The sequence below is a fragment of the Peromyscus eremicus genome, chromosome 22, assembly GCF_949786415.1.
Source record: "Peromyscus eremicus chromosome 22, PerEre_H2_v1, whole genome shotgun sequence".
In the NCBI taxonomy this organism is placed as follows: domain Eukaryota; kingdom Metazoa; phylum Chordata; class Mammalia; order Rodentia; family Cricetidae; genus Peromyscus; species Peromyscus eremicus.
Window position 1 is genome coordinate 18,868,205 of NC_081437.1, and position 22,343 is coordinate 18,890,547.

At 44.4% G+C, this 22,343-nt stretch overlaps 1 protein-coding gene across 2 annotated transcripts in view; it reads right to left on the bottom strand.

Moving 5' to 3' along the window:
* Nucleotides 1-749: 749 nt before the first annotated feature.
* Nucleotides 750-22,343, bottom strand: part of Ttc27 (tetratricopeptide repeat domain 27) — a 130,917-nt gene continuing 109,323 nt past the window's right edge. Inside the window, exons 17-20 of one of the 2 annotated variants that reach the window (XM_059248265.1) lie at nucleotides 7,764-7,961; nucleotides 6,180-6,291; nucleotides 2,380-2,480; nucleotides 750-1,051 (exon numbers count right to left, since the gene is read on the bottom strand). In XM_059248265.1, coding sequence (XP_059104248.1) covers nucleotides 932-1,051; nucleotides 2,380-2,480; nucleotides 6,180-6,291; nucleotides 7,764-7,961 — 531 coding nt within the window. In that variant the 3' untranslated portion in view covers nucleotides 750-931. Of the gene's footprint in view, nucleotides 1,055-2,379; nucleotides 2,481-6,179; nucleotides 6,292-7,763; nucleotides 7,962-22,343 lie in introns of both variants that reach the window. The other variant, XM_059248264.1, reaches the window with a different exon arrangement.

Consider the following 22,343-nt stretch of genomic DNA (forward strand, 5'->3'; position numbering starts at 1 on the left):
TGTTCAGACTACTTTATGTTGATGGATCATAAAATGTTAAATTCCAAAGATCGCTGAAATCAGAAAGAAACTGGGAGTAGAAATTATTTATATCTTATAAATAAGAACATGGAATATAAGGGACCAGTGATTTGCACATAGGCCCCAAAACTGAGCAACTCAAGCCAGGAACCTAAGAATCCCTCACTTTGACTTTCGTTCTGTGATTATAAACTCAGCCGCCACCTTCAGTAATTGTTCCCACCAACATTCCTGAAAAGCACTTCACTCTGGTGTTTCTGTGGCCCCACTTGTAGCTGTCTTCACCCACAATAAGCTCATTAAACAACATCTTTGGGGCTGGCAGTGTATACCACAAAGAGCTAACAGCCTGGTTCCTAGTGGCTAACGGTGGAGTCCTAATTTGGGTCTATCATTTCTTTTCTTGCATTCTCTTGATCTGGAAATTAAACCACACTCACACTTCCAACTTAGACAAGCCCATGCCTGTGACACAGACATAAAATCTCAACAAGTGTAAATGATTCCACTGCCAAGTTCACTCTTTTATCATTTTTGGACAGTAATGTAGCCAAGCTAATGATTCCAAAGCTTGTAGCATCTGCACCCTCCCCCCCATTTATACTAAGTTCTTCCAAAGAATGATGCACTCATGCTAGGCTGAGCGAGGAGGATCCCTGTGCTGGCCCCCTTGTGCTGGAGCGCCTCAAAAACGCCAACACTGAACTTACCAATAACCAGACAAAGAGTACAACCAACATTTCTGTTTAATGAACTTCAGAACTGCTAAATCTGAGAACATCACAAAATAAGCCTGTTTGCCAGCAAACAAATTTATTTTAAAAATCTGTATCTTGTGTTTCAGATACACAGGCATTGGAGGAAATTGATAAGTCAAATGTGCCTTTGCCACAAACCGCTTCTAGCACAGTCAGTACCGGTTTCGAAGCTGGTTGCTGAGGTCTTGCAGGTCGGCCTGCAGAGCATCCATAGCTGCTATTTCATTGGCTAGCTCTCCAGAGACTTCTCCGCTTGCCACATCTGTAAAGTTCTGCTGCAATGTAAAAACAGAATGACCATCAAAAGATGAAAATGTCTTCCAAGCAATCTAGATACAATGTCGAGTCAACACAGCAAACTAGAATCCCAGCTGTCGGCATGATGCTACGGTAACAATGCAGCAGCAAGGCAGTGTTTGCTTAGACACCAGAAAGGTACAAGCCTAACAGTTAACAAATCTAAACAGTGAGCCTGAACTTGGAGATACAAGGGTCTCAACTGCAGCTCAGTGTAGAGCACTTGCCTAGAGTGCCCAAGGCCTTGGGTTCAAGCCTTGCTTTGTTCTTGAAGCAACTGCCTTAAATGTTGATTGCTTTTGTCAATGTTATACGATAAATAAAATAAATTTAAAAAATTCTATTTATTCTGCATGTCTGGTGAGTCAGGAAAGGCAACCAAGAAAATCAGCTTCAGGATTTTACGACCAGACATGGGCAGGAAGGAGAGGTAGGTTCGAATACATGTGCATGTAACAGGCATGTGTCTCGCTGTGACATATAACTTATTTGGCTTGCTATAAATTTTTTTCATCCAAATTGAGTAGATTTGTACTGTTGAACAGAACTTTCTAATAGACTGACATAAATATTGCTACGGTGTGCTGAGTAGAAAATACATCCTTTAGGCAAAGAACCTGAATAGACACAGCTTATTTCCAATAGGAATCACAGTACTTATAAATCACAATGAACCTACATTCCTTCTCAATGAGGTAAGGAGGAGCAGAGAGAAACTGAGGCTTAGAAAAAATGAGCAATCTGCTGAGCATCAAATCTGACTCATCTCCACCCACAGCCCTCATGACAACCTTGGCAACAACAATGACAAGGAGTTGAGGATAGAGGAGTCACTCTGTCCTGAGGACGTGGCCTGAATGACCTGCGAGAGAGTCTATTTAAATTTCCTACAAATGCAGTTTCTGTGTGTGCATTTGTATTGATAAGACAGTTCTTTGTTTAATTGGAGGTGTGGGGTGGAGGGCTCTCCAGCTTATTTCTGAAGTCTCTAGCCAGGCAACAGAAGACAGACCCATGCAAACCAAGACTGCCTCACGCTTTAACGATTAGCTCTCTCCTCATTTTCACTTTGTAAAGTGTAATTCAGTTACCAAACCCAGTTCAAAACTACAAATACAAAACCAGAGACACCCGCGCCCATCACAATCAAAAGGTGTTTCCAAGGAGACGTGCGGAGGCAATTCTTTCCGTTTTGGAATGACCCACTGGGGCCTAACGAGAACAACCCTTTTTCACACAGGAGTGACCTGAGGCCGATGACCTTCCACCCAACAGCTCTAATGAACTCCCGGGTCATTCTCACCTTGGCTTTGGACAACAAACCACGTATATTGAGCCGAACTGAGGAGAGTGCTTGCACAGCTTCCTGGGGACTCGACTTGCTCTCACTGCATTTTATAGCCACTGTAAGAAAAACACAGGGAATGAATGCGCTGTAGACCTGACCGTCTGCGGGTGCGAAAGCAGCCACTTACTAAGAACTTGCAATATCAACGTCAGAAGTTTCACTCCCCAACTCCCCCTTTCCCTTTCTCTCCTTGGTGGTACTGGGAAGCCAAACCCAGGCCTGTGCATGCTGGGCAGGCACTCCTCTACCACTGAGTTACACTCCAGCTAGCCTTCATCCTTCTATATAGGAGAACATTGCTAAGGAGAATTCTGAAGAAAATGTGTGCGTTCAGGTGAGTTACATTATGCTGGGATCCCACACACATATGTACACACACACATATGCATGCACTAGTGAATTAGGCAAACAAATAAAGCCTTACTGAAAGCAAGGCATACTCAGAGGACCAAAACAGATGCAGCACATCTCAGTGTGGCTGTCCATGGTCCCCAGTCACTAAGAAGGACTCATGTTCAAAGAGCTCACTGGCCCAGCAAAGTGACATGCCAGATGTGGCAAGCTCAAATGCTTGCTGCATTTTTACACACCAATATCATGCATGGCATTCTGGGAGAACTGGCACCAACAATCTACATGTCTTCATTTAGGGATTGTGACCAAGGCCAGGCTCCTGAACCACATCTGCCATCAACTGAGCAGGCAATCTCCTGACCCTAGAAACTCTGCCTCCAAGCATTCTGGGGAGCCTGTTTCTCTAAGACTTGGAATTCTGAAGGGAGCATACTCCTCCCTGGAGGAAGGCTGGCTGTGAATGCCTTGTAAGGACAAGGGTCCACAACAACAGGTGTCCCGGATCCTTCTGTGGTTTTGGCTTTTCTTGTCTAAAATTATTTACGAGCTGAGCTGAGGAGAGACGGCTCAGGGGTAAGAGCACTTGCTGCTCTTCAGAGGACCTGGGTTTCATTACCAGCACCCAGACAGTAGTTTACAACCATCTAGAGCCCAGTTCCAGGAGATGTGATGTCCTCTTCTAGACTCTGCGGGCACTGTACTCACCACGTAGGGCACTGACATATATGCAGAAAAACATTCATACACATAAAACAATACATTTTTAAAAATTATATTCACTAAATTCAAAAGCAGATCCTGTTTTAAAACCACAATGTCACAGACTACAGCGCAAATTGTAAGCCATCAGGAGAAACAGCCTATGGCCTGACAAAATAGCTTTGACGTGAATTAATAAGATCTGTGGCCAGCAGGAACTGGGTTTGATGTTTCTATTTCAGAATAATGATTAGACTTCAATATTCTCATGTTGGATGCACACTGATCAGCAATGTGAAGCCCATTTTCATAGAGCCCAATCGACTGGATACTGAGGACTCTTTCTCTGAAGGGAGGAGTTGTTGAAAAACCACAGCAGAGGCATACATACCATTTGCTGAATGACTAGGAGCTGATACCAGAAACACCACTGGTAGTTCTGGTTTTTAAAAGTCCTTCACTTTTTAAGCTATGCATGGTAGTATATGCCTTTAATTCCAGCACTTGGGAGGCAGAGGCAGAACCCAAGATCTTTCTGGGTTCGAGGCCAGCCTGGTCTACATAGTGACTGCGTTCCAGGTCAGCCAAGACAAAGAGAGACAGACAGACAGACACACCCTGTCTCAAAATTTTTTTTTAAAAAAGTGTTTTTTTTTTTTTTTTCTCAATTTGAAGAAAACAAAAGGGACACACCTTCTATTAGTTCCCACCTCAAACCTCACTCCCAAAAGGTGGTGAGACAGCAGGGGGAGGGGAGGGGGAGGGGATGGGGCTTCGGAGACTGGAAATGACCCTCCTCCCGACACAAGGGCTCCAGGACTGCAGGGTTGTCCTTATCACGCCCAACGAAGCCCATGGCAAACTTACCTCGGCAATCCAACGGCACCACGATTTATGAAGTGCCATATTTCCTTTAAAAGGGGTGTGTGTGTGAAGGAACAGTGTTGGTGGAGTAACAGAAACCCAGCTGACTCTCTGAGCACAACGTACAATGCAACAAAGGTAAGAGTCACTGGGATAAATTTAAAGCATCCACGCAACCCTGCCTGCAGTGTTGGAATGCAGCACATAACCCATGCATGTACGAGACGGAAACCCCAGAGGACAGACACTTGTTCTTCCCCGGGAGTCACCCTACGGAAAAGGTACCAACAACGGTTTAAAGCCCTGCCGAGCTGCCAGCAGAGGGTCTTCTGGAGTACCTCTCTGGCCTGCACAGTTACGGTGGATAGGTGTAAAGCCAGCACTTGGTGATTACAGAAACTATCTCGGTCTGTCTGACCATCACAGAGCTCGCTGCTCAAAGAGATGTTTAGAGAGGGCAAGTTAAAATAAGATATTCTTCCAAGTAAACCCCACCCTGCTAAGTATACACATCAGTGGAGGCTCCCCAGACATAACACCACATCCACAAAGGCCAAAGGCAAAGGACCAAACCCCCTCTGGCTTCCTCGACCATGAGGCCAGCACAGACCATAGAGCTGCAGCCACCCCCAAAACAGCCGTACCCTGCAATCACCTCCAACTTTCTACCCTCCAGACAGAGTTCAGCCCCTCTACCTTATCTGCCAGGGGCTAGGTGGTCCGGGAAACTGGACATTTACATTCCTCCAGTCAAAGATCTGAGAGGCCACGAGTAGAATTATTAACTACTAAGCCACTCTGAGCCATCTGAACGGTCTATGACTTCTTTATAGGCAGTTAAACTTTATCCCCGTCCCTTGCTTTTCTCTTTTGGAGTTCCTTATGGACCAGCTCCTCTCCTTCAGGAGAAATGGAGGGGTAGGTGGGGGGTGGGGAGGTGGGAGATGAGATCCACATTTAAACGACGTGTAAGATACTGTTACGTATGGGAAAGACCTTGCTGAGTCTTCTTAACAGCACAGGGAGGTATTCTTCCATTCTACCTACAACCAACCAAAGGCCCAGAGACACTAGGTCAACAACTCAGCGTCACCCAGCTAGCATGTGGTGACCGTGGTCCTGGATCTTTAGTGTCCCTGGTTCCAAAGCTCTGCCCTCTCACTGTCCCTTGCTGGCTCCTATTTGCTGTCACTATCACAGGCAGGAGGCACAGTCCTTGTGACTCTGGTCTCAGGGCCAGGACTTCATTAACTCATGGGAACTATATTCCCAGTGCATAGCACACCCACACTCAAATATCAATATAACATGCAGCAGTGAATTTAGCTGGTACTTTTTGATAATGTAAGAGTGGTTTAAGTCTAAACTATATCTAACAAACAAACGTTTTAAGGTTATCTCCCCTCCAAATTATAGACAGGTATTATATTTTTTATATATGTATGAAAATACAATGAATGGTAAGCACTCCAGAGATCTGCATGTTTTGATGAGTCTTTTCTGGCACCTCTGTCAATTAAGGAAATGCTAACGATTTTCCTCAATATGACATGATCAACAAGGACTCTGTGTAAAGATTCTTGGGAGTAAAATATTTCACACTCTCGGGGTTCTAACTGTCAATTACTGAAGCAGCATTTAAGCCTCTGAGTTATCTTTATCATGTGCCTATTTCTCTAGTGTCTACTACATAACAGGAGTTCTATGAAGGTTTCTGAATTAAATACAATTTCAATATACTGGGGTAATCAGAAAGTTCTTGTAGTGGAACCCGATTTCTGACTAGCACTATTTTATCATTGAAGAATGCATTAAAATACTCTATGGGTATCAAATACCATGTGCGAGTCCCATGGCTCTTTGAACAACTTCCTTAAACGCTGTAACATCTTTCTCCCAACAGTTGGACTGTGTGTCACACTTGTAGGCCTTCGAGAGACACTGGAATGCCTAGGAAAACAGAACGAACAACATTCAAAACAACAAGTAGAATTCATAGTTCAAATTGTTTTATATGGAAGTCATATGGAACTAATTCCAAACTGAAAAGCCAGTGTCTGTATTGTGAGGCATCTCTGTAAATACCATCAAAGAAGGGGTAGGATGCACATGCAATAGCAACCAACAACTCTGAGAAACCAAGGAGGTTATCTGGACAGCCAGCTCTCCCAGAACCAGGAAAACACGAAGGCCAGTGTGCAGACTTCTCCAGCCACCAAGCTGGGAGATGCAGTGAAAGAATAAGGTATGAACTTGGGGCAAATTATGGGCTAGCTAACAAGTATATAATCTCGCAGATTTAAACGCTCTTTTGTTTCATCTTAAAAATTCTTGATGGAGAAGCCACAGACAAGAGCGCTTTTATGTGCTCCAGAGTACACTTCAGGAGAAATGGAAGGACATAAATAGGAGTGTGTGCATGCAGGCCTGTGATATGTGTTCTGACAAGGCCATGGTAGAAGCCAGCTGTGTGGACAGGAGGAGGAGAGAACAGCTAAGAATCCCACAGATTAGCTGGACCGTGGCTAATTCCAAACCCACGCAAGGAGTACATTTGATTTGCTGTGATCTGTTGAAAAGAAACACAAACCGATGATCCCAACCTTGGAAACTCTGGGCTCCTTTGGGCTTGGAGACAAGAGGTTAATGGCATAACTGGGGTGGGATTAGCAACCTACTGCCTTGCAAGAAGGGCAGGGTGACCCTGCAACGTGTCCGCACTTGCAATTTCCTGCTCTGTCCCCTTAGTTAATTTTTCCCTCTTGTAGCCTCGTCTCAGATCTAAACACTTTCTGTTTGGTCTTTAACCACTGGCCTGCAGAAAGGGACGCAAGTGAAGGGCACGGGGCATCTGGCTGCTACAGATCCAGGAGGGACAGCAGGACAGGGAACCTTCTGCAGGACACACAACGTCTGCAGCAGAAAAACTCATGACTCGGAAAACGATGACTGCTGTAAGTCTTAGCATGCCCATAATTCCAAGTACTTAAGACTGAATTTGAAGGTCAATAAAGTACTCGCCTTGGAGCACAAGGACCTGAGGCCAATCCCCAGAACCCCGTGTTTAAAAGAAAAGAAAAAGACATAGCAGCACACACTTGTAATTCCAGCACTGGGGAGGCAGAGACAGGGGGACCCTTGGGATTCCCTGGGGCTCTCTTGGTAAATTCCAAGCCAGTAGGAGACTCTGTGTCCAATAAAGGTGGATGGTGCCTGAGAAACATACCTGAGGTTGTTCTCTGTCATGTGCACACACATGCGTGTTCTCTCTCTCTCTCTCTCTCTCTCTCTCTCTCTGAATTTTAGCATATTAGCTTTGTTTCATATTATTGATCTCATCCTTCAGTCAAAAAAACCAACCAAACAAAAAAGCAGACCTCTTACTCCACCTGAGGCGGCACAGACAGAGGCCCAGCACTGACCTTCTCGTTCTCATCGGGCGTCTCGCTCTGCCCGTTTCCATGTACTTGGGCATACAGCCTCCAGATTTCTCCATCGTTGGTCACTCTGGAGGTCACTCTGCCAAACAACTCCTGCAGCTTGCCTTTGAGGCTGGAGGCAACGTCTCCACTTCGATCGGTCAGACCATTAACCACTGCCCTGACCAGAATCTTAAGGACCTTTAAAAACGCACAGACAAAAACAGTGAGCTGGCTGCCATCGAAGAGTAACAAAAGGCCCAGGGCTCCACTCTGCCATCAGACACGAACACTGGGGCCTTCTCTGGATATCACTGTCACATGTTTTAAAGTGAAGTAAAAGTCAAGCTGCCCATTCTCTACATGTTCCCTGCCAGGCTCCTGGGAGGGCTCTTTTGTTGTGGCCTTGTGTCTGGAGCTCATCTCTTCTCACTTGGAGGGCTCTGAAGAGGTGACCCACACTTTCAACACATGCTTCTAACACATGGAGCATCCACTAGGATTCTCTCTGGAACCCCAGGATTTTGCCTAAATACCCACTGGGCAGTTCCACAAACATCTCACACCCACCTGCGCAGCCTTCAAAGTGAAACAGGTCCCACATTCTTCCCTTTGCTACAGTCTCAAGGTGAACTGTTTGCAGAGTCAGCAACGTGAGCATCAGCCTACATTCTCTTCTCTCGATTTTCTGCCACATGTAGCAGATTTGACTCCACATTCCCTACGAATCCTATGTCCATCCTCCTCTATCTTAGTGAAGGACTCATGAACTTTCACCTGCACTATGGTGACATCATTCTACTGCTGCTTAAAAGAGGTTCCTAAATGCCAAATGATAAGCTGCCAATGCACTGACATGCAACCCTCAAAAAGCATCTCTTCAGCCGGGTGGTGGTGGCGCACGCCTTTAATCCCAGCACTCGGGAGGCAGAGGCAAGTGGGATCTCTGTGAGTTCGAGGCTAGCCTAGTCTACAGAGCGAGTTCCAGAACAGGCTCCAAAGTTACAGAGAGAAAACCTATCTCAAACTCCCCCAAAAGAGCATTTCTTCTCCTCCTACTGCTCCAAGTCAGCCTGACATTTAGCAACTTTCTAGAATACCATGTTCTCAAATTGTACCTCAGAGTTTTGAACACTGGTTGGTGGATTTAACAGGTCACATCATAACACAAAACCTTTGCCATATTTACATTAAGGTGCGTATCTTAAAGCAGCTTCCCTCGAGATGCACAAAAAGTGTCCTTAGTCTTCCACTCCTTGAATGGGGGCACACAGAACCATCTAAAGGACCAGCTTGAGAATACTCTAGAACCCTGCTACTCGGTGTGGGCCATGAGCTGGGAACTTGTTGGAAATACAAAATCCTACATGCAAGTGCTCCAGCACTCTGGGTAATGAGAGTCTGCATTCCTAGCAGGCAAAGCATCACTGGCCAGCCCCAGTCAGGAACAACTGGGTCTAGAGCAGCGGAGGGGTCACGTGCATGGGCATGTGGGAAGCCTGGGAAGGGGCCAGGCAGCAGGAATGAGGACAGGTTCTCTACTTACATCACACTGCGGCAGAATATGATTTGAAGGTGTGTTACTTTTGTTTATGCTGCATTTGTTTAACTCTGTGAAGCTGTGGTACTGTGCCTGTATAGAACACCTGATGGTCTAATAAAGAACTGAATGGCCAACGCCAAAAAACAGGAGAAAAGATAGGCAGAGCTGAGAGGCAGAATATATAGAAGGAGAAATCTGGGAGGAGAGAAGAAAAAGCCAGAGAGGGAGGAGGACTCCAGGGGCCAGCCATCCAGCTACACAACAAGCCACAGAGTAAGATTTACAGAAGTAAGAGAACAGGAAAAGCCCAGAGGCAAAAGGTAGATGGGATCAGTTAAGTTAAGGAAAGCTGGCTAGAAACAAGCCAAGCTAAGGCCAAGCATTTGTAATTAAGAATAAACCTCTGTGTGAATTATTTGGGAATTGGTGGCAGGCCCCCCAGAAGAATAAAGAACAAAAACAAACCAACGACATCACAGACTTCCAATGAGTCACCGCAGAGTGAACCCACAGCCGCTGTAGACACCACAGACTTTCCCCCAAATCTGTCAGGGCAGAAATAAACCCTCAGCACGTGTTGGCTTACTCACCTCCAGCCAGCTCTCCCACCCCTGCTCACTTCCCTACTTCTTCACGCTTCAAAATAAACCCATGGAAAAACAGAACCAATCACATCAGCCCTCCATACCCCTCTCCATCTCTGCATTTGTTATGGTCACCAAGCTTCTGGCTCGACTCAGTAAATTCTCCCAATAACTTGGAAGCAAGTGGTTTGCTGCTGCCACTTTACAAACTAAAAACCAAAAAAGCCAAACAAGGCTTGCACAAGTAATTGTCAAGGTCACCCAGCAAGTGACTTATCAAGTTGATTGGGGAATGGGGGAGTACATAGCCATGTATATGTATGTGAAGGTCAGAGGTCAAACTCAGGCATTTTCTTCTAATTGCACTCTATCTTTTTCACTTATTTATGGTTGTTTGTCTTAAAGAAAGAGTAACTGACTGGCCTGGAACTCTGCTATGTAGACAGGCTGGCCTTGAACTCTCACAGAGATCTGCCTGCCATCACACCCAACTGTTTTTTAGGTCTCCACCTCTGTTTCAGTTAGACTGCACAGCTGGCACACTCTTGGCACCTGTCCACCTCCAGACCACCCCGCAGCACTACAGTCACAGATGCGCGCTTCCATGCCTAGTTTTCACGTGGGTGCTGGGAACAGAACTCAGGACCCCATGCTTGCAGAGCAAGCGCTTTACCCCTGAGTAGCTCCCGGCTCTGGGGCTGAGCTTTGGTGAGGTGATGACATGGGAGCAGTGCAGTGGCTAGAGCGCCTCCTACAGGCCAGCACCACGTGCACACTCAATCCGGCCAGCAAGGTGTGCTGCCCGGTGCACTCTGCAGATTAAAAACTGCAACAACCTCTCCAATGTCACACACATGGGGACATGTGTGGGCTTGAACTCACAATCCACGCCCTGAATCCTGCTCTCAAACATTGGTCATATTAATTAACAAAGCATAGCTCCCTGCTTTTCTCTTCAGAAACCTTTCACTTTTATGAAATAAATGAGCTAGAACCCTTTATCATTTCATTGTTCTTTGCTAAATCTAGAATCTACCAAAGAGACAGATTTCTGTTTTCTAAGTTATTTTAATTAAAAATTTCTCCTAAGACATTAGAACTCATATAAAAGAAAAAGAGGAAACAAAATTCTCATTTGTCCATTGACTGAATATAAGCCTACAAATGTCAGCCTGAGTTTCTTTCTAATCTTTACTGTGTGTGAGCCATACACCATGTAAGGCATTTTATCTCTCCGCTGCCACTTAACATTTGATACACAATTTTTCTTTTTCTTTTTTCCATACGTTCTTACCAGATTCAAACTGTTTGCCTGGGCCTGTGGACTACAGCCTATTGGACATTCCCATGCAATCAGACAGGCCGTTTCTGTGTGTGGTCACTGTTGGTGACAGGAGCATAAATAATACCAATATCTCTGTACCTGAAGATTTCTCATGCTGAAGCTTCCCGTGGGTTAAAATTTCAAGAACAAAACTGTGGAGTCAAAGGGAATAAACATTTTAGGACTCCAGTGAGTTAGATATACTCCAAAAGGGCGCAGTAGGTGAGATGCCCACCAGGAGTACATAGAGATACTCATTTTACCATATAAAAGGGCAGTAGGTGAGATGCCCACCAGGAGTACATGGAGATACTCATTTTACCATATAAAAGGGCAGTAGGTGAGATGCCCACCAGGAGTACATGGAGATACTCATTTTACCATATAAAAGGGCAGTAGGATAGACACCTACCAAGAGTATGTGGATATATTCATTTTACTTTGTATTACCATCACTGAATGAAAATCTCTAAAAACTGTTCTACAAAAGGTATTTTTTAACGGTATCATTGAAATTAAACCTCACCATTTCCTTAAACATTTCCAAATGTTTGTGAACTGAATATACTTCCTTTCCAAGAAATTAACATTTTTCTTAATGTACATTGACCTCATTTCCCTTTTTTTTTTTTTTTTTTTTTTTGGTTTTTCAAGACAGGGTTTCTCTGTGTAGCTTTGCACCTTTCCTGGAACTCGCTTGGTAGCCCAGGCTGGCCTCGAACTCACAGAGATCCGCCTGGCTCTGCCTCCCGAGTGCTGGGATTAAAGGCGTGCGCCACCACCACCCGGCCAACATGAAAATTTTATTGCTCATTATAAACTAACACGTTGCTAGCTCCTCCGAGTGCCAGCCTGCAACACCACTTGAAAAAGCATCGAGGTGCCGGGCTGAGAAGGTAGCTAACAGGAAGATCCTCCAATGAACAGAAGTGGCCGGGAGGAAGGGGAGAGGTGGGAAGGTTCAGAGACGGCTGCAAAGGGAGGGCACTGTGCCCTTTCCTCCTTCACCTGCTGCTGCGGGCCACGTGCCATCAGCATGGCCCAACTGCAACAGAGCAGGGCCAGCTCAGTGCGAGCCAGGGACCATGTGAGCACCTCAGGGCAGGGGTCTTCGCTGCAGGGGAGGGGGCAGGCAGGATCTTCCACATTCTAGGGGAAACTGACTGTTCAGATGATGGACACGGGAAAGTGTACGCCTGGCAGTCAGAGCTTCCCGAGGAACCAACTAGTGGCAGGAGGAGAGTGATGGGGTGAGCACCCCCCCATGGCCCAGTTCAAGCAAGAGCTCCATTTTAGTGTTAGCCTCTCCCACCAGTACACATCAGTCAGACGCCAGTATTTCGAGGGAAGCACAGCCAACAGGAACAAACCAGGACACCTGAAAAGAGCACGCAGCATGAGATGACCTGACCCAATGACGAAGAGTTAAAGGGTCAGGTTCACAAATATCTACCTCAGGGGGCTAGGAGAGAAATGGAAGGAAGGAATGAGATGCCCTAGGGAGCCTCACTACATGGAAGAAGATTAGTGAGGGGATCACACTTGGGGACCCTCTCCCAGAGAAGAAAAGGGGAGCGGGTGTGTGAAAGAGGCTAGGAAACACCTGGTAAGGTAAGAAGCAAGAAATTTCAAAACCAGGTGAAGAACCAGCGGTTAGTGGAGCTCCATGAGGCTGAAGGCTGGACATCAGCAGACATGGCCACACACCCTGTCAGCTGCCCCTCAGGGAGAGCAGATGGCACTAAATGGCATGGGTTCCCAGGGCCTCCGGTGGCCACCTCTCACCAAGAACTGGCCATAAGGGACAGAGGGGGGTTGGCAGCAGAGTGGAGCTAAGGGTTTTGGTTTGTTTCTACGGATATAATTACTTACACATACTTGGAAAACAATGCTAACTTTCAATGCTAGCTAGAACAAGAGTAAATGTGCCCTGTGATATTTTCCTGTTTGTACTATGATACATTAAAGGGGCCAATCTACTCCCTGGCAATTGTAAGGGGAGGTCCATCAGCTTTTTTATCTGAGACTGGTCTAATAGTCTACACTGAAGAGTTCTTTGGTCTGGAAACTCTTCATGGGTCTTGACACCCTTCTGGACCTAATGAGAGTTTGGGACATTCTTCCCAATTATGTATGTACCCATATACACAATTTTTATCTTGGTATTTAATTTCATAATCTCCTAGAGCCTTCTTTAGAAATTATCAGTGTTCCAGAGCGTGTATGTGTGTGTGCATGCGTGTGTGTGTGTGTGTGTGTGTGTGTGTGCGCGCGGTGTGTACACGTGTATGCTACAGCATAAACGAGGAGTCATTTCTCTTCTTCCACACTGTGGGTTCCAGGGATTGAACTTAGCTCCTCAGCCTTGCTGGTAGGCACCTTCACCCATTGAACCATCTTGCTGGCCCCACTCGTCTCTCTTGGAGGTTTAGTATCTTTCTGTGAACTCCGATTTTCTCCCCAGTGCCGGCGACTGCACTCAGGACCTCACACACAAACACACCATCTTCTACAGACCCAGCCCCTCCTATATTCTTGGTATATCCCTGTTGTTCCTGGGCATCTGAACCCCTGACAGTGTCCAAAGGAAAGCCGCTGGCATGACTAGTTGAGGGTCTCCGGCTTCCCCTCAAGGTACCTCTGGCTCACGTCCCCTCTGCTATTTCCACCAGCCTCCAGGGAGGTGTTGGATCTGTTCTGGAGACTTCCGAGAGCCACACCACACTCTTACAGCCAGGCTTACAGCTGTTTTCCCCATGAAAGGGAGTATAACATTGTGGTAAAATAAAGTTTCTCCCAAATTCATGTCCACCCTGGGCCCCAGAATATGAGTGTTTGGGGGGAAACAGGGTCTTTGTAGATATAATTAGTGATGATGAGGTCATATGGACCAAGGTGGGACCTCAGCCCAGTAGCTAGGACTGGAAGTCATTGATTCCTTCCATGTAAGAGGAGAAAACTCAGACAGAGAGGAGAGAATATAGACATGACTGAGTTTGGAGCCTCGGTACCACAAGAGGAAGGTCCAGGACCACTAGAAACTAGAAGGACCTCCCTCCAGAATCCCCAGGAACATGGCAAGTTCACACTCTGATTTTGGACTTCTGGATTCCAGAGCTGAACAACGACAAGAAGAAACTTCCACAGAACACCAAGTTTGTTGAAATTTGTTACAGCAGCTCTAAGAAGAACCAAGACAATGTGTAAAACATTCAAATAAGCTCTTCCGAGGCACTTACCTGGCCAGGTCTGGCTTCAGTGCAGGAAGTCACAAAACAATGTCACCCTCATAGCCTGTCCCCCTGTGGCTGGTGACCCCACACTTCACTCACTGATCAGAAGTACTTCCCCATGTGCAGAAGTTTTAAATGATAAATCTCTTCATCTTCTATGATTTCATGATTATATGTCTTTTCCCCCACCCCCAAGCTCATAAAAATATCTACCAAATTTTTCTTTAATGCTTTTACGGTTTTACCTGTTTGACGATGTGACAACTATTTTAAATGCACTTGCATGCACCAGGCCCCAGGCCACACCCATTACGTGTACTAACACATCTGATCCTCACAACTGTCCCTCCTGGGAGGCGGCTGCCATTTCATCCCCGTCTTATGAACTGAGACAGGAAGTGGTTAACTAACCTGCCCAAGGTCACATGGCTAGTGAGTCAGAGAGAGGTGGGACAAACTCAGGCTACCTAATTCCCAAGTCTACACTTACCTACAGTAGCATTCTGTTTAGAATTCCAATTTAAATATTTTGTCCATCTGAACTTATTTTGGCTTATGGATGGATGCACAACTTCAGTTTTTGGACTTAATGTCTGGCTAACAACTTGGTACATATTGAATATTCTATTCTTACAACAAGGATTTTAAAATGTGTCACTATTATGAACTACATTTTTATCCTTACTTGAATGTGCTCGTGAATTCTACACTCAGTTCCCCTTCATTCCTATAGCAGATGTTAACTCTTTATATCGTAAAGCTATTATTAGCTTGCTGCCTTTCTTATTTGTTATAAGTATTTGTCACATGTTTCTTTAATGTGGTCATAAAAATTCCTTCCAGTTTTCCTTTATTGCCTCAGGGGTCAAGAACTTTCTAAGCATTCTCTCCCGTTCCTCGTTTTTTCTAGGAGACAAAGTACTTGGCGTATATTTAGTCCATTTGGGGTTCATTTGGTGCATCATTAGACAATCTAAGTAAACATTTGAAGCCTGATGCTTAAGAGACTTTAAAAATGAGAATGATGTAGCTTATGGTGATAAATATGGGACAGAGAAATAAAATAAAATTATCTAAATACATCAAAATCACATTCTAGCTTTTGCCAAGACGGTGCTGAAAGTGAAGAAGGGCTCCTGCCCTCCCACGGCCAAAGCCCAAGCAAAGGCTCTGAAAACAGAGAAGGCAGTGAGTGCTGAGCGGCGTCCACAACCAAGCACGAAGGAAGATCCGTAAGTCGCCCACCTCCCAGCCCAAGACCCCAAGGCTCTTGAAGTGGCTCAAAACCTTCTCAAGAGCATTTCCAGGAGCAAGAAGACTGACCAGTGTGCTGTCATCACGTGTCCCCTGACCACTGAGTCAGCCCTGAAGAGGCAGACGACAAGTCAGGTGTGTTCGATGAGATGGCAAGGCCAACAGGCACCAGAGCAAGCAGGCTGTGAAGAAACTCTATGACACTGATGACGTCAACGTCAGTCCTGATGGAGAGAGGAAGGTGTGTGTGAGGCTGGCTCCTGATTCTGATGCTTTGGATGTTAAACAAAACCAGAATCATTTTGACTGAGTCCATCTGCTAATTCTAAGTATAGTTCTCATCACACAAGTCTTTTTTGGCTAAATATTTACTAAATATTTTCCTCTTTTTGAATATACTATAAATGGAATTGATTGCACAATTTCTTTCTTAGATTGGTGTCTCAGTTAGGGCTTCTCTTGCTGTGAGAAAACCCAACAACCAAAAGCAACTTGGGGAGAGGAGGTTTATGTTAGCTTGTATGTCCCAATCAGTCCACCACAAAAAGAAGTCAGGGCAAGAACTTAAGGAAGGAACCTGGAGGAAAAACCTGAACCAGAGACCACAGAGGAGTGCTGCTTTTGGCTTGCTCCTCAAGGATTGCTCTGCCTGTTTCCTTACTATATCCAGGACCAACAGCCCATGAGTGGCACTAAGGCTTACCTACAGGCCAATCTTTGTGGGTATTTTCTCAATTGTGTTTCCTCTTCCAAATGACTCTAGCTCCTATCAAGTTGACAAAAAACTAACCAGGACAACTGGATATTGTTAGTATCTGAGACATAACTGACTTTGTACTCAATGGTTCTGTGTCAACTTGGCATAAACGAGTCATCAGAGGAAGGAGTCTCAGCAGAGGAAAAGCTCCATGAGATCCAGCTGTAAGGCATTTTCTCATTTAGTGATCAATGTGGGAAGGCCCAGCCCATTGTGAGTGGTACCATCCCTGGGCTGGTGGTCCTGGGTTCTATAAGAAAGTAGGTTAAGCAAACCAAGGGAAACAAGTCAGTAAACAGTACCCCTCCATGGCCTCTGCATCAGCTCCTGCCTCCAGTCTCCTGCCCTGTTTGAGTTCCTGTCCTGACTTCTTCCTTCAGTGATCAATAGCAATGCTGAAGTGAAAGCCTAATAAGCCCTTTTCCTATCAGCTTGCTTTTTGGTAATGATGTTTCATCACAGCAATAGAAACCCTAACTAAGACAGATTTGTACTGTTACTTTGCTGAATCAAATTAGTTCTAACAGCTTTTGTGTAATCTTTATAAGATTCTGTACGTAAGATCTTATAACTAGCAAATACATACTTTGGCTTCTTCTCTTTCTATGGGTTTATTTATTTACTTTTCTTGTCTAATTACTCTGGCAACAACCCAACTGGTATTAAATGGTGGCAGTAAGCATCTCTGATCAGATTTTCCTCTTCATTGTGAGTTAGTCCTCATAGGAATCCTTCAATCCCTCTACGTTATCTTACCGGTTGGCAAACAGGCGTTCACAGTACTCTCTTACTACCCTTTTTACTTCTAAAATTGGTAACAATGTCCCCATTTCCCTTTCTGATTTCAATGATCTTTCTTCCTTAGTTCATCTATCTAAAGCTTTGTCAATGTTGTTATCATTAAAAAAAAAAAAAAAGCACTGTCTCTAGTCCATTTCACTTATCTCTTATAATCTTTATTGTTTCCCTGGTTCTGCTAGCTTTGGGTTTGTTTATTTGTTTTTCTTCATCTAGTAGTTTCTTAGGTATAAAAATAGCCTATTAAGCCCATTAATCAGGAAGCAGAAACAGGTGGATTTCTGTGAGCTCAGGGTAGACTAGTCTACATAGTAAGATCCAGGACAGTCAGGGCTATGTAGAGAGACCCTGTCTCCAAAAAGCAAGCAAACAAAAAGATCAGCTGTTGACTTGAAATCTCTCCTGTGTTTTAAAACGAATATATACAGCTAGCCGTAAATGTCCAACTGATCAGTACTTCTATTGATCTAACGTTGTATTTTCATTTTGTCTCTATATACTTCTTGATTTTTAATCTACTGTCTTAGTTAGGTTTCTTTCTACTGCTGTGAATAGACACCATGACCACAGCAACTCTTATAAAAGAAAGCATTTAATTGGGACTCGCATACAGTTTCAGAGGTTTAGTCCATTATCATCATGGCAGGGAGCATTGTAGCATGCAGGTAGATACGGTGCTGGAGGAGCTGGGAGTTCTGCATCCAGATCCACAGACAACAGGAAGAGAGAGACACTGGGACTGGCTTGGGCTTCTGAAACCTCAAAGCCCGCCCACAGTGACACACTTCCTCCAACAAGGCCATACTTCCTAATCCTTTCAAGTAGCGCCACTCCTGGGTGACCAAGCATTCAAATCTATGAGCCTATGGGGGCCATTCTTATTCAAACCACCACATCTACTGATTATTTAAAAGTATATTGTCTACTTTCCACATTTCCGTAAACTTTTTTGGTTTTACTATTGGTTTTTCACTTCTATTTCTAATTTCATCCTGTGATGTTCATAGAAGATACTTTATAAACTATTCCTTCCAAATCTACTGAGATTAATTTGAGAGTTAACATGTGGCCCTTCTAGAAAATGTCCATGTGCACTTGAGGAAAACATGGAAGCAGAGTCTTTGTTTGGCAGAGTGCTACATGTATCTATATAAAACTCAGTAACATGAAAACTTTTGCTTCCTTAACTCTGCAGCTGCCCCTTTCCATTGTTTATATCAGTAAATTAAGTCTTTAGATACTGTGTGCCCCATACATAAAGTAAATTCTTCAAATGAATTAATTTTCAAACTATACAGAAAACAAACTATGGATTTACAAATTAAAGTTAAACAATATGAGCTTTTTAAAGCATGTAGAAAGCCAAGTAGGATTACAAACTTGTTACAGTAATGCTGATGCACTGTGTCTAGAGTGACCTGTATTTCTTTATCTGGTTATTATCTAGTATTCTTTCATTTTGTCCAAATACTCAACACTCCTGCCAGAACCTCCTACAGGGTAGGCTTGGGGTAACAAATCCCTCGGATTTCTTAAAAATCCATAAGAATGTCATAATTTATCCCTCATTTCTTTGTGCATTTTTGTTTTTTCAAATAGGTCTTGTTAACTAGCCTGAGTTGCCCTCAAACTGTGATCCTTCTGCCCCAGCCTCCTCAATACTTGGAACACAGGCACATACCACCATTCCCAGCTACTCAGCTTTGCCAGATACAGGATTCCTGGTTTGGTGAGCCCTTCTGTTGTAGAATATACAAAAACAAACAAAACATCTATTTCTCGCCTCTCTCCCAGACCAAGCTTGAGAAACGCACCAAGTGCAGATGACTGGGAGGGATCACACTCATCTCCAAAGAGAGCTGAAGGCCTCACAGAATGGAAAGGCAATTCTAACACAAATGCTGGAGAACCTTGGCAAAAGAGAAAGCATTTCCATAATGGGAAAGCTCTTCCCTAACACTAACCTTGAGGGTCTCGGCCAAATCTCATCACAATCTTGGCCTGCTGCACAGAGTTCAGCCCTCTGAATCCTGGAGGTCTTCCTAGCAGGAAGGAATGGGACTACCTTGGGACCTGTTACAAAAACTTCCAGGAGGGCTTCAGGCCAGAAATGAAGCAATTTCCCACCTCCGTTGTTTGGCTACCTTTGCTCTCCACTTGGAGGTCTCCAAGAAAGATGCTGTTTCCTGGACCGATAACCCTAACTCTTGGCTTCCCCAAACCCCAGTTAGGAGGAGAAGATAGCCAGCTTAGTGTTTTCCTTAGCATTGCAAAACGAAAAACTGTGAAGAGCTGTGGCAGTGTAGCGCTAGGGAGACGGCTCAGTCAGTAAGCTGCTTGTTGGAAAAGCTTGAGAGGCCCTCAGTTCAAATCCACAGCCCCAGTCCACGGACCAGGAGTGCCGGTGTGTACCTGTAATCCTAGCACTGGGGATGCAGAGACAGGAGGATCCCTGGGGTTTCCTGGCTACCTATTCCTGCCAAGAACACGGGGTCCCAGTTCACTGAGAGACCCTGTCTCAGAAAACAAGGTGACAAGCCACTGAAGAAGAGAACCAATACGGACCTCTGGCCTCTACAGGCACACGGGCACATGTGTGTATGCAACCAGACACACACACTCATACATGTATACACAGACAGACAGACAGACAGACACACACACACACACACACACACACACACACACACACACGGCTCTAGGTTAAAAGGGCCAGATCTCAAGGCCTGGCTTCCCTACTTTCTACTGCCTGTCAGCTAGAACATATCAGCTTTATTAGCTTACCTTGATGAGCCTAAGATTCCTGGGCAGTCGACTGGAGATAGCATCTATTTTCCAAAGCTGTAATTATACAAAGTGGATCTGTTTCCTCTCTCTTTTCTCTCAGGTAATACTCAATCATCATTTATTCTAAGACTTTAATTTGGTTGGCAAGCTGCCCTGCTGCCCATCAATAGCACCTTTTCATGACTCCAAAGACAATATCAAATAAAGAATATCAATGTACAACTACAGACGATAGTTATGTGACACTTGAGAAAAAGCAACAGTGAACTGTGGTGACAGAAATCGGAAGGTAATTACTTAGCTGGGGAAAGGGTGGTGGCTCCACTGACTAGAAAGGGACCTAAGAGGACCCTGCAGTGATGAAAATGGAGTCATAGTTACATTAGAATATAGAATAGTCAAGATGCATGAAGTTAAAAAACCTGCATGCTTTATTACAAGTAACGCATACTTCAATTAAGAAAGTTTTGTTACCAACAGTTCACATGAACATTAACCTGATGAGGAAATACTTCACATAAATCTTCCCACAGACATCCAAGCACACTTGATGTGGTTCTACCCTTCCATTCCCACTAACTATATACACTGTCTGGGCCTCACTGTAATAGTCTGCACCTTGAAGAATCCTTAGTGTCCACTCCAAATGTTGTGTGCTCTATAAAGATAATCGATATTAAGTGGCAAGAATATATTAAGCACTCAATATGTATTAATCCCCTAAACAGATTAAATTTTAATATATAAAACTTAAATTCCTTTTCCAAATGATTGCCAACTGTAGTGTTTTGAATGAAAATGGCTCCCATAGACTCATAGGAAGTGGCACTATTAGGAGGTGTGGCCTTGTTGGAGTAGGTGTGGCCTTGTTGGAAGAAGTATGTCACTGGGGGTGGGCTTTGATGTTTCAGAAGCCCAAGCCAGTCCCAGTGTCTCTCTCTTCCTGATGTCTATGGATCAGGATGTAGACCTCTCAGCTACCTCTCCAGCACCATGTCTGCCTGCATGCTGCCATTCCTGCCATGGCGATAATGGACTAAACCTCTGAACTGTAAGCCAGCCCCAACTGAATGTTTTCCTTTAGCCAGGAGTGGTGGCACACACCTTTAATTCCCAGCACTTCAGGAGGCAGAGGCAGAAGGATCTCTGTGAGTTGGAGGCCAGCCTGATCTACAGAGTGAGTTCCAGGACAGCCAGGGCTACACAGAGAAACTCCCCAAAAGTTTTCCTTTATAAGAGTTGCTGTGGTTATGGTGTCTCTTCACAGCAATAAAAACCCTAAGACACCAACTTATTAAAAATATGTCTAAATGGGTTGGGGATTTAGCTCAGTGGTAGAGCACTTGCCTAGAAAGCACAAGGCCCTGGGTTCGGTCCTCAGGTCTGGGGGGGGGGGGGAAGTCTAAAAACAAGAAACCAGGAAGAAATAATAGATCACATAGAATTTGCCCAAGGAGAGAAGCGTGCACACAAGGATTTGTGCACCTACTATTCACTATTCACTAGAATAGAACTCTGGAAACCGAACAAGGACCAATTACAGAAACAAAAATCTGGTTTACTGGCCGGTAAGTAAGAGTATGTCTGTAAATACAGATGTTATAAAGGACAGACGTTAGAAAGAACATGTCAGATGCTGCTGTTACAGAATGCTATTCCCGAGTTTTACCAATCTATACTTCACTCAAAATTAAGGCTACAGAAAAACAACAACTATTTTATACAAGCAATAGACCCATCCACTCATTCCCTTTACAATACTGGAATAAGAAAAAAAAAACAGGATAATTTGTATCTAGTTTACACCACTGTCTGTATTATAATAAATACAAATTTATACATTTTATATACTCTCTATGGGAAAAATTAAATCACTATAATCCATATCTATATAAAAAGTATAAGGGTTAGAACCATCAAAAGTACACAGGAAGGAATAGACAAAAAAGAATTTCAAAGCAAATTAAAATAGAATGAGGTCAATAGTGTCAAACAAAAGAATATCAGAGATTTTTTCTGAAAGACAACTGCTACCAAATATATCCAGTCAAATTAAGTTTTACCCAAGATAAAAACATTCCAGGCCATCTACCAATTGTCATGGTGCATACTGACTGACTGCTGTAATGCGTGTTGACAGACAATACACTACAAAGCTGGATATGCCAGAGCCAACTGCTAGTAACCAGGACTCAGTTGCCAAGGATGACTTACCCACTAGGAAGTGATCCTGCCCATGGCTGTAGAAGCTAACCAGTGCCATCAGAACTCTACGATATTTCTATAGAGAGCCACTTACAGGG